General features: G+C 37.8%; 1 protein-coding gene across 15 annotated transcripts in view; it reads right to left on the bottom strand.

Moving 5' to 3' along the window:
• Positions 1–12156, bottom strand: part of LOC129940249 (ryanodine receptor) — a 72830-nt gene that overhangs the window by 18869 nt on the left and 41805 nt on the right. For 8 of the 15 annotated variants that reach the window (XM_056048525.1, XM_056048527.1, XM_056048514.1 and 5 more), the window contains exons 17-26: positions 7398–7622; positions 6888–7333; positions 6746–6810; positions 5510–6687; positions 4252–4452; positions 4070–4185; positions 1742–4017; positions 726–1205; positions 526–663; positions 57–343 (exon numbers count right to left, since the gene is read on the bottom strand). In XM_056048525.1, the coding sequence (XP_055904500.1) occupies positions 57–343; positions 526–663; positions 726–1205; positions 1742–4017; positions 4070–4185; positions 4252–4452; positions 5510–6687; positions 6746–6810; positions 6888–7333; positions 7398–7622 (5412 nt within the window). The remainder of the gene's footprint in view (positions 1–56; positions 344–525; positions 664–725; positions 1206–1741; positions 4018–4069; positions 4186–4251; positions 4453–5509; positions 6688–6745; positions 6811–6887; positions 7334–7397; positions 7623–12156) is intronic. The other 7 variants (XM_056048526.1, XM_056048521.1, XM_056048529.1 and 4 more) reach the window with 3 other exon arrangements.

Here is a 12156-nt window from a genome sequence, read left to right as displayed (position 1 = left end):
TTCAAAAAGAGAACAACAAATTATTAGAGTGACAGAGCTTGCGAGGATATACTCACTTATGCAACTTGTATCCTTGATACTGCATATATTTCAAGAACTCCTGTGAACGCTCCCGATCCTTTCGTTTCTCCTTGTCTGTGAGCAAATCGTATGGGACCAATTGTGAGTGAATCACACCTCCACATGTATTCAATTCCTCCTTCTTCTTCTTGGCCCAAATATCATGGGAGTTTTCTGCCAATCGCTCAGCCATATTCTGCATTTCCCTGCTCAACGTAAGATTTGTCATATCCACCGGATGTGGATTGTAATTAAAGGCATTTCCTTCATTCTGAAAATCATTCTAGTGATCAAAACAAAAAAGAATTTGGAATAGGAGCACATGGACAAGGGCAAAGGGATTTTAATAGAAACACGGATGTATAAGAAGTGAAGAGGGTGATACAAAACAAAAAAAGTAAATGTAAATGGAAGATTTTTAGTTTTGACGGACATCACTCAAATTTCATTGCAATTTCAACATACGATTTGTGGCTTGGAGGTGCGTCTTGTTGATCCTCGATTGCTTAGTGGAACATCTAGTTCAGAGTGTTCGATGGTCCAGCCAATGGACAAAAGGGCCTTGAGACTCTCACGAACTGGATCACGATAGCGTTCCCTTTCCTAAAAAAAAAGAAATGTAACTTTACCAAGCTTTCATTTAAACAGTTAGAAATTAAACTTACGTATTCACTCAACATGTTGTACGGTTTCAATCTAGGATGCTTTCTCTCCGAATCCGATCGGATGTCTCCATGGACCCAACCGCCTTCCAACCGACGACTTGCCCAAGCATCATGATAATGTTCGCTGAACTTCTGAACCAATGAATTCAAATCATTGTCCAAATGTACAACTGATGTATCAATAGGATTTGGATCATATTGCGGTTGATCTGGAGCACCAGTTTGTCGTCCATAGTAATCCTCATCGGTGTTCTTGGACAAACTGTAGTCAGGCGGCAAAGCACATCCAATTGCAATCAAACAGGGCAAAGCCTTTCCAAACAATTCCGGATCATAATCCATGTTGCTGAGAGAGTCGAAAATGTTCGAAAATAGTAACATTGTAAGACGTTTCTCTTCGTCTGATGATGCACCATAGGAGCCTTGTCCCTGGGTCGAACCATAGTATTTGGCACAACGGTCAAAATGTAAGGTCAAGAGCTATAAATAAATAATTGCCAAAATGAGGTCAGAATTTGGTACAAAATTTTTGGAAACATGATGAATAAGATGAATGGAAGCTGACCTGTGATGTGGAAATAAAAATGGTTAGTTTTATTATTTTATTAATTAGTACAAGAAAATGAAGAAAATAAATGAAAAATTTGTACCAAAAAGTCAGAAAAAAAATATCCTCAAGTTAATTTGGTCTAATTTTATAGATTAGTACCAGAAAATTATTCTTTTTCCAAAATTGAAAAAACAAACTATACCATAATGTTAGAACATAAATTTGAATAGTTTTTCTGATGAAACAAAAATTCAAAAAATTAGTTATGATGTGACCAAAAAATAATACTGATCAATCCACATTTCTCTTGATTCGCAAGAAATAACAAAAAACATCTTAATAAATCTACTTTTCATCTCAGAGCTCTCAAAATCCAAAAACGAAAGCATTTAGCAAACAAAAATCAAAAACAAGATTGATCAGTATTATTTTTCGACTTTATGTCAGACAAAAATGTGTATCTTACTCTTAAAGCCACTGTTGTGTACTCAGAAAGTTTCGAGACATCCACAGTCAACTTGCGTAAAAGTTTTAACAACATCGCAGGTTGCATCTGAGATGTCAGCGCAACAAGAAAATCTGATACAGCTTCTCGTTGACCTTTCGTCAACATACGGTTCTTCGAGAGTCTGTAGACCGTATGTAGCGTAGCATCTAACAAGCTTGCATAATTCTCAGCTTCGTTGTAGAATTTGGAGTGTTTGATGAGCAGTGGAAGAATTGAATTGCCGATATAACGGTTCATTGACAGAGCCATGTCACTCTCGGAACCATCACTCTTGTCCAACATAGTGGCAGTTCGTAAGTCCGGAAGGAAGGCATCTTCCAACAGTCTATAGAAGAGATCTTGAACTTCTATGCCATAGACACGCTCCAAGAAGAGCACTATACTCTGTTTGTTGTTGGGCAACAGACCCGATGGCATGTCGGATTTGGGTCTCTCTTCGCCCGGTGCAGTTTGCGTTAGAGTAAATTTCAAACTAAGAACTCCTTGAAGATCTTCAAGTGGCACAAGAGATCTCAAAATAGCTCTAGCTCTCAGCGATTCGTTTTTGCCCTGTTCAATTACTGAAGCATCTGGTGCACATCTGCCAAGAAGATCTACCAATGTACAATAGAAATTCAAGATAGCTGCACCAGTGTCAATGTAATCTTCATCGTCTTCGCCTTCGGGCAGGGGATGGGTAAAGTTGAGGCCAGCAATTGTGCCTTCGGCTTCGTCTTGTAACTTACAACGATCGGCAATTTTCTCCGACATCTTATTGGCCTCAACAATAGCTCGAAATAGACCTTCCCCTTCTCCTCTTAGAGCCGGCCCTAAACATTCTGGACGTCGGATAAGAAGACGAATGACAAGGTTTGCATTTTCTTCAACACTTTCTCCGTTTACCCATACGCAATAACGAAGGAAATCTAAATAACGTTCACCCTCAACTGGGTCCCAACCCAGATCTGGATATCCTTTTTCGACAAGTTCTGAGTTGCTTTGTAATCCACACCTGGATAGGTACACAGCAATTTTTTCCAAATAGTGTTCTCTAAGCGCCAGAGCTAATTCTGTGTTCTCCATTAAACTCGAGTATGCCACATCTAATGGAGTCGATCCGCGTAAACTCGGACGAGCTAGCAGAATGTTTGCATTATCAAGCAGGAAGTCAAAGTGATCGAACATGGCTTTTTGGTTTTGACGGCCAGTTCGACAGAAATAGCAGAGGAATCGACAACAAGCCACCACCATTTCATGGGATGTGTCTTTCTCCTTGGGCGGAGCACCTTCGGTGCCTTCACTCTGTGCTGGGGCATCACTCTGAGCCTGGGCACGACGACCCAGGGTATTCATCATTACGGCCATGACGTTCTCGTGCACTCTCAGGATACGAATCAGATCAGGATGTTGGAAAAATGTAGCATTGTTAACTAATTTCCAAAGCCTCTTCCGCATGAGTTCTTCTTCTTCTTGACTCATCTGGACGGGAAGAAGGGCCCGAATTTGGCTTAAACCAACCCACATTTCCGCAACATCATCTCGGGCTCTACTATTAATGACATAGGTCTTCTCTAAGGCACGTACTAATTCCCCCACGGTGTCGTATTGACGAACAAGTAAGCTGAACATCTCTCGGACGAGCTTTGGATTCTCGATTTGTGATTCTTCCGCCCATTGGACTATTGTTTTGATGAGAACCTTGCGGAAGATTTCTTCGGGAGTTTTCTTTTCTGGTTCTTCGGGTTCCTTGGGACCTTCCTCGAGCTCCTTCACGGTGTTAATGAAGTTGAATATTTTAGTTATCGGTCCGGTTTTGATTTCTTCAATAGCGTTAGCTGCATCGCCCTCTTCGGGCTCTTGCAAAGCGTTCAAGGACACTTTGTTCATTAGGCCATCGTGGAAGTCGTAGAGGCTTCCACGCAGATCCAAACCACATGTGCAGTTCTCCTGATCGTCAGGTTCGAGATTCTTGAAGCACAAAATCTGGTTCATCTGTTCTCGTGGTGGACAACGGAATTCCTTGGTCTTCTTAGCTGCAACGGCACTTGGAAGATCGGATTGTTTAATCTCAATATAACGACGCAACTGATCTGCTTGCAGGTCTCCGACGAAGTCGTGTGAGAAAGCTATGATACTCTCAACTCTGTGTCGCAGTTGGATGTCGTACAAATGATGGAGCAAGTAACACATCTGGAGCTTAGCACCTTCAGCCATTTTCATAGTAAGCAATCCCTTTCGGTGCTCATCTTTTCCATCTAAAAGATTCTTGCTATGATTTAAAGCTTTAAAAACGTTAACCATACCAACCTTTTTCGAAAGAAGGATCCCACGTTTCAGGGTTAACCATCACCAAAAGCTTTTGTACATCTTCATCGGTAAGCACTCCAACCAATAGTAGTCGATCCGTTAACTTAATTAATGGCCTGCGCAAATAAAAACCCTCCATTTTTCAAATAAACAATTCTTTAAATTAGCCGTTTTTAACTTACAAAAACAGATTCTCATTTGACCAACCAATCGGATCACGATTATGCACCTGATTCACCTCGACAGCTTCTTTGAGAGCCTCCATTACAAATTCACGGACAACTTCCAACGGGAATTTTGGTGAATAGAGTTGCTCAATCGTCGGGATGGGTTCACTGGAAGCACTTGGCGCTAAACCAATTGTTTGAGGACTTGTGGGGGGACTGGATTGTTTTGAAAATGTACACAAGTGCAAAATGTGGGGCATATAAATAGATTCAAATGCATCATAACATTAAAATGAAAAGTTAAGTTAAGAGTTAAAGTAGGTTTTTTTCTGTTTGTTTTATTTTCGACCATCACCATGATTGTATTTATATAGAAAGTGTTCAAAAGTGAAGTTTTTGAGTTTATTTCTTGGATTCAAAAACCAAATGAAAAAATAATAATTAAATTGAAAGGAGTGTTCTGTTTTGTTTTTGTATGTTTTGCAAAAAATATTAGAAAAAGCAAAAACTAAAGAAGTCCACGAGGAAAGTTCTCAAAATGTCCAGAATGAAAAATATTATTTTCTCTGAAGTAAAGCTTCTTTAGGCTCATATAAGTCAATCAAGATGGAAAATGTAGAACAAGCTCATGTTAGAAAGGCAATGTTAAACATGCTGTACACTAAATGGCGCCCGGGAAATAAATATCAATGTGTGTGGACTTTATGAGTTTTTAGAAAACTCATGGAAAATTAAAAAAACTAAATTCTTACTACACAGCTCCCATAGTATGGACATATTGGAATAAAATGATGTAAGCGCCCCGCAGAGTTTGACGTTCATTTGTATAATAAATCCTTTTACTACAATAGATGGCGCCCAAGCAATAAGTTGAAAATTATTTATTAGAAATGTTGACTTTATCAGGATATTTAAGTATTCTTAACAATTAGTTCACTTTAAACGAGCTGTTAAAAATAAACAGCTTCAAAACTAATTCCAATTTGATAATATGTGCTTTTGAATTAGCGCCCGGGCTGGGATCAAAATAAATTTTTTAACATAACTCAATTAAAATTATCTTGAATGTTTTTTTTTTTAAAGAAGCTTTACGTTCATCAAAAATCAAAAATTTAGTTTATATACAAACAAAAATCTTTTGAGAACTAACCAAGTTGACAGAAAGTAAATTCAAGGAAACTTTTACTCACTCGTCAAAAAAAATGAACAAGATGGTGGGCTTCATAGTAGTTGAACGATAAAGAATAGAAAAAACAAAAACAATTCAACTTACGTTATTTCGGTCATTCTTAACTGTGGTCTCACGGACTCTGTTACAAGAGAACGCAGTGAATGACACATCTCTTCGTCACCATAAAGCTCCTTTAGTTCTGGCCCCAAAGGAGTAATGTACTCGTTTTTGCAAACTTCCATCGTCGTTGCATGTGATTCCAAATGGAGAGCAATTAAAAGATCATAGAATCCTTGACGCAACGGTCCACTCATGTACTCCGAACGAATTGCATAAAGCAGTTGTTTTTGATCGACATGCTGACACAGAGCATGAGCAGCCCTGTAGTTGGATTGGTAGCACAAAGCGGCATACAAGGTAAGGGTGTGCGAGTGGAAGGACAAACTCTTGTCCATTTCGATCAATTCCAGGATATCTATGCAGCGATCTTCTTCGGGAATATGCAAGGCCAGCATCGAAACTGGATCTTCGCAGAGCATTGACCAACCACGGATGTCGGAAAGTTTAAGAGCATGAACTTGAAGAGCAGTGTTCGGGACACGCGCCCATTGATGGGGTTTGAGACATTGGACCTTAAGACGTGGCGGTGATTGTGGATTGACGTGTTTGTCGCTTGTTGGAAGAACAGCCGCTGAAAGTGGAAGTGTTGTTGGAGTCCTTCCCAATTCGATTTGGAGTATTTCCTTGCTGGTTGCTTCGACAAATATTGCCGGGAAAAGCTTTGTATCCGGCTCCATGAGCCAACGGTGTGATGTTTCCTTTCCTTCACAAGTGAATTTAATGATACCCGTTGCTGTGTCTACAAAACAACCCACAAACATTCCCTGAGATGCACCTTTGCCCGAAGCGTCCTGTGTCACTTCGTTGAAAAGCTCATCAGCCCGGACAACATAACAACTTTGACGGTCAATATGCTCCATAATTTGTTCGTAGTAGTCCTCGATGACCACAGAAGCACATCGCACCTTGGACTTGTTGAAATCTTTGCTGTGCAAGTGGTATTGCGTTGTCACCCAACCGACATACACGTGGGTTGGATCCTGTCCTGGGAAGATACGAACTCCATAGAAGTACTCATTTATGAGTCTCAAACATTCTGCATCGAACATCTCGTTGCCGGAAGACTCTACTGATGGATTTCCTAAGTTACCTCCACTCATGGCCTTCGGTCCAGCTTGACGTTCGGGCGCTGCTGGGGGTTGGGCATTTTGCTCATTGGTCTAGAAATATAAACAACTTGTCAAATCCTCAGAACTCTAAGACCTTAAATAAACTTACATTAGTGACGCGAACTGTAGGATTTCGAGTGGTCATCTGTGAATTGACGACATTCCTTCCATGAGCTGGGGTTGAAAAAGATAAAAGCCATTTTGAAAAAATTGTTTCTTTACGAATTACAAGGGTTATATTTAGATCTTACCGACAGTGTTTCTCCTTTCCATAGGAGAGGTTTCCCTTGGTCTAACTTTGTCCTTGCTCTGATCACGTGATTTTTTGGAGAAAAACTTGAAAGGACTGCGTCCACGCTTCTTCTTGTCATCAGCCTCATCCAAACCATTCATCATGTCCAAATTAGTAGCCGAACCGCGCATATTATCAGACATTCCGTCTTCAAAGGTTATGTTCCTCGTAAGAGAACCCTTCCTTGGAGGTCTTGACGGACCGTTCATATTATCTTCGGCCTCGGTGTTGTCGTTGTAGTTTCGATTCAAACCCTTGATGTCGTTCATAGTGAAGCCACTCTTAAGCATATGATCGACATGAGCAGTTTGTGATGGTTGGGGCTGCATAGCTTCTTGACTGTCAATCAAAAGACGGTATTGACGAATTTTGATTTCTTCCCATCGACGAGCTTTTTCGTTTTCACTGGAAATTTATTTGATAACTTGTTTAAGTTTGTGAACAAATTGTGGACTATATTTTTATTTACCTTATAAATTCACTCATACAAGTGACAGGAAGTGATAAACGCAAAAATTCCCAATTTGCCTTTTCCATCGTTTCGAAAGTGTTATGTGAGATTTTCAAATGAGGTGGAGTATCAGCTCCACCAGGAATTCGAGTAACATCAATTCGGCAATCGGGCATTTCTTCGGTATTTTCGAAAATTGGCTGGTCTTTGGTGTACCAATGTGTTACTGGGCGACGCATGTTGCTAATTTGATGAGAAAAAAGTGACATTTAGAAATAAAGTCGTTTGTTTGTAAATTGTATTTAAATTCCTAAAAAGATGATATTCTATTTCTTGTACACTTATATAAAAGATGAGACTTAGTAACAATTGAAATACAAAACTAAATGTCCAGCAACCGTAAATAAGAATATATAAGCAATCAGTTTATAAAGTCGGAGGTTCACCTAAAGAAAGGCTTACTTAAAATATTTTGACACAAAAGTACTTTATCAAACTAGCCGTTTGGATTTAGCATAAAAACTTTAGGTCCCCTCTATTCTTGATATTACTCACACACAGGAATAGTTGAGAGTAGTAAGTAACTAAGCCCTAGTTCTCCTCAAGCTGTTGCGATAAATATTTTATTTAATTTTGTACGTCTTCAAGTGCAGCTGATGTTTCTTAGTTTTCAGAATGATATGATAAGTGTGCAGGTGTACCACAGGGATGTATATTGAGTCCTTTTCTGTTTGTTTTTTACATTTATGATGTAGCTGATATTCTACCTAGAGGCGTACATTTTGGGGGAGATCTCATAAAGCTACATCTCTATGCAGAGGACTTGATGTTGATATAAGATAATCCCTATTCGTTTCAACTTCAAATAAATCGATTGCAAACGAACTGAGGATTTTATATTAACGTATTGAAAACGAAAATCATGATCTTTGAGAATAGACAGAGAGAAGACTGCGGGAATAGTAACTTGACGGCTTAATAATGAGCGGATAGATGTGGTGACTGAATTTAAATACACCGGTGTTTTGTCATTATTAAACTTTAACTTTTCCAAATTTACAAAGGAATTAAAGCTAAATTGGCAATCAACATAATGAGGTCGAAATATTTCGCAAATCCAAATATTGATTTTGCCTTTAAATTAACCCTACTGTCAAAACGCGTATGTGACTGGGGTCAGTTCTATTGAAGAATTTGAAGCTGTTCAAAGATATTTACTTAGGCGACTATTCCATTTGCCGAAATATACCGCAACCTATTAAATTTACGTAGAAAATAGTCTTAATATATCAATTTCTTTAAGATCACTGATAACCAATGCTGCTCCTTTTACAGAATGGAACTTACTGACCTTATCGTATGATATCACACTATTGTGGTCTGAGAATAACGTTGGCGATTGGCAGGACATATTTTCAATGATCACAGCTAAGGTTGACGACAAAATATATGACCAGCATTTAAAAAAGCATAACCATCCTCTTCTAGACTGTTCTACAAAAGCCTCAAACATCAATTGCCTCCTAGGAATTTTTTTTTCAAAAGTAACTACTTATCTGAGGTGATGAAAACCATTTTTAAAGCAAGGGTCGAGCTATTAGTACTGAATTGTAAACCTCACAGGAATATCTATAGTAAACATATAATCTATGCAACAGAAGAGAATGTAAAAATATATTCGATTTTATGAAAGAATGTGCTATTTTACGAGAAATCCGAAGTTTATATTTCCAGAAAAGTTTTCTGAATTTAAATAGTCGCCCATGTTCCTGATTTCGATTGAAAGTGAATTGAAATCACTTTTCAATTTCACGTGAAATGAAATTGAATGCTCTTTTATTCGATCGATTTCGAAAACTATGAAATTGCTTCGAACTGATAGAACTGAGGAATCATCCAATATTTTTGGTCATTTTAAGTGGACAAAGGAAGTAGAATTTAAGAGAAAAAATATGACGACGAATTTTGAGAGACAAAGCAAATATATTGGATTTACCTGACAGAATTTTTCAGAATTTTTCTGATAAATGAAGTAAATTCCTGATTTCCTCTTTTAAGCATTCATTAAAATTTCGGATTAAGAAAAGACGCTTTTTATATGTTCTAAAGAAAATAGAACCTTTTGTAATACCTTCATCGATTCCTTCAGTTCAAAAACTTGCTGCAACCCTCCGATTCCTAGCAGAAGGAAACTATCAAAGATTAAAAAAAATGTGATTTGAATGCGTTCAAAACATTGAACAAACCGAAATACAGAACATCAATTTGCAAGTTCGAAAATCCAATTCACAATAAAGAATTGTGGAACACCCAAATTCACTTGCGCAAAGTATATTCACAATAAGTGAAATGCAGATTTGGGCAAGTAATCTACGATATATTAAATGGCTCTCAGGGTTGGTTCACCTATCGTAATAGCTGCTGAATTCACAGATATTATTCAATAATTTTAAATTTTAGTTTGTATGTTTTAAATCATCCACAATTCCTAGATTTTATGTTGCAAATCATCAAAACTTTAAATAAGCAAATAATTAAGTTACATCTAGTTCTTATTTTATTACATTTTTTTTATGAAATGGCATATCCGGCAGATTGCAAATTTTGTCATGTCCGTATTCTTAACCAAAATATTGAACTTTTTAGTTAAATAAAGAAAAATCTATACCTCTTAACCTAATTGCTGGGTACTTTGTTTTACAAGCACTCTGCCATGATTTGGGCCACTTTGTACGGTAAAGGGGTTTAAAATAATTACCTACTGTAGTTAATACACCCTAAACTGATTGGGAAACAAAGTTTCTGAAATGCGAGAGATAATAGAAGTCGCAACACTAAAGGATACATTCAAAAATGACCTTCCCACCAGGACCAGCGTCCAAATCAACATCACGACGAAATAAAGGTAAGGGAACTTTTTAAAAAGACTCAACCATGAATTTCAGAATGCGGAAATTCGACTTACATATGTAAAGAAGGTGAGGACGAAAACAAGGAGGAAGCTACCTTCGTCTTTCTATATACGAATGCCCAAGCCTAGGCAAAAAAAGAATAACAGTGTTGCCAAAATATTTCTTCGTATGTCGACCTTGCCGACAAGAGAAATTCTGAAACTTTGTTCTGCCTTTATGGATAATCACCCCGTCAAACCTAACCTACGTCATCAAAATCCAGAATCTTATTTGTATGCATTTTGTATATTAAATGCTTTGAAAACTTAAAAGTACAACACAGCCATATTTTATGATTACTAAACTTTTTTACTTTCTTATCATTCACTTAAATAATATTCAATTAAAAAAAATCTAACAGTGAACTTTATACTTTTATTATAATTCACTACTATTAACCAAACATACTAATGTAACATCCTACGATTGAACTTTTTCACTTTTACATTGTAATTCACTCATTCAGTACTATTCATTATTTATTATGTTTTGAAACAAATGGTGGCAACGCCGAATAACCAAACATTATAAAGCAAAAGGTGGCAACGCCAAGAAAAAAACTTTATTACATACAAAAATGCTTTCTTTATATTCCTTATCTACATTCCACAAATAATAACGGATGGATTCCACAGTGAAAAAGCTCATTCTGAATCGTCTAAAAAAAAGATCAATTCAGAACATTTGCATTGTGGGTGTGCTTCCGGAGACCCGTCACCAACAACAGCCGCTGTAGATCGGCGGCTGTGGCCCGGAACCTTGTTCTGACGTTTCCGGATGGATCAAGGATTAAAGCAAAGAAGAACGCCAAATACCTGGGAATACACTTCCATGAGCTGCTACGCTTCAACCCACACTTTAGAGCTGTGATAACGAAAGCCATCGAGTTCAACCTCTCTTGAAGAAAAAAACTGGATTGAGTAAAACAACAAAACTATTGATATACAAAAAGCTGTTAAGACCGGTTATCACCTACAGTTTTCAGCAAAACTGCAATGGAAAAACTTAAAGTCTTCGAGAGGAAGATACTAAAGATATGCAATTATCTACAATTCGACCATCAACGACAGAAGCACCGTAACAATCAAAGAGTCTACGAAGAAGCTGAAATCAAGCCACTTAACCAGTGATCACCAAAGTCGCCAGCCACCCTCACCAATTAATGAGAAGGATGACCAATCAGGAACGACACCCGGACCCGAGATACCTTTTTGGTATGGATATCTTGGACAAACTCCCCATTGACAAAGACTACGTCTCCTTCAATGCTGGCCTGGAGGCAGCATACTACCGCAGCTGAACGCCGCCGGCCGCCGCCATACCCAACCAACCTCTATCAGGACAACCGGGACTAAACAACCCGAGATGAACCTCGTCAACGACACTCTTTTTTTAGCCATCGACTTCATGTTAAACACATGTTAATTTTTCATAATTTACCAACGCATAAAGTAAGGCCCCCTTTCTGCCAACAACTGTTGTGATTTAAGTTATTGTTAAATATTATTTATGTTAGAATTAAGCCAAATGTATGTAAAATTTGTACGGTTCAATAAATTAAAATGTAAAAAGAAAATGTGAATATTTTCATTCACGCTACGCTTGGTATCTTCATAGCTACGGTCGGGCACCCCTTTCATCGCCTTTCACCTTCCGAGCACATACACTTAGGCAACCTTTGTATCATTTACTTTTATTCAATTAAATAATAAGGTTAACAATATTATCTATAATTTTCATTAATAAAAAACTTGAACATTTGTTAATCTTTTGAAAGAAAACCTTTGTTTTTTAATTTTGTCTATGAGATAAACTATATATAGCCT

The sequence above is a fragment of the Eupeodes corollae genome, chromosome 1 (assembly GCF_945859685.1).
Source record: "Eupeodes corollae chromosome 1, idEupCoro1.1, whole genome shotgun sequence".
Taxonomy (NCBI): Eukaryota; Metazoa; Arthropoda; class Insecta; order Diptera; family Syrphidae; genus Eupeodes; species Eupeodes corollae.
Note: the sequence above shows the minus strand (reverse complement) of the source record. Positions and strands in the feature narration are given on the sequence as shown.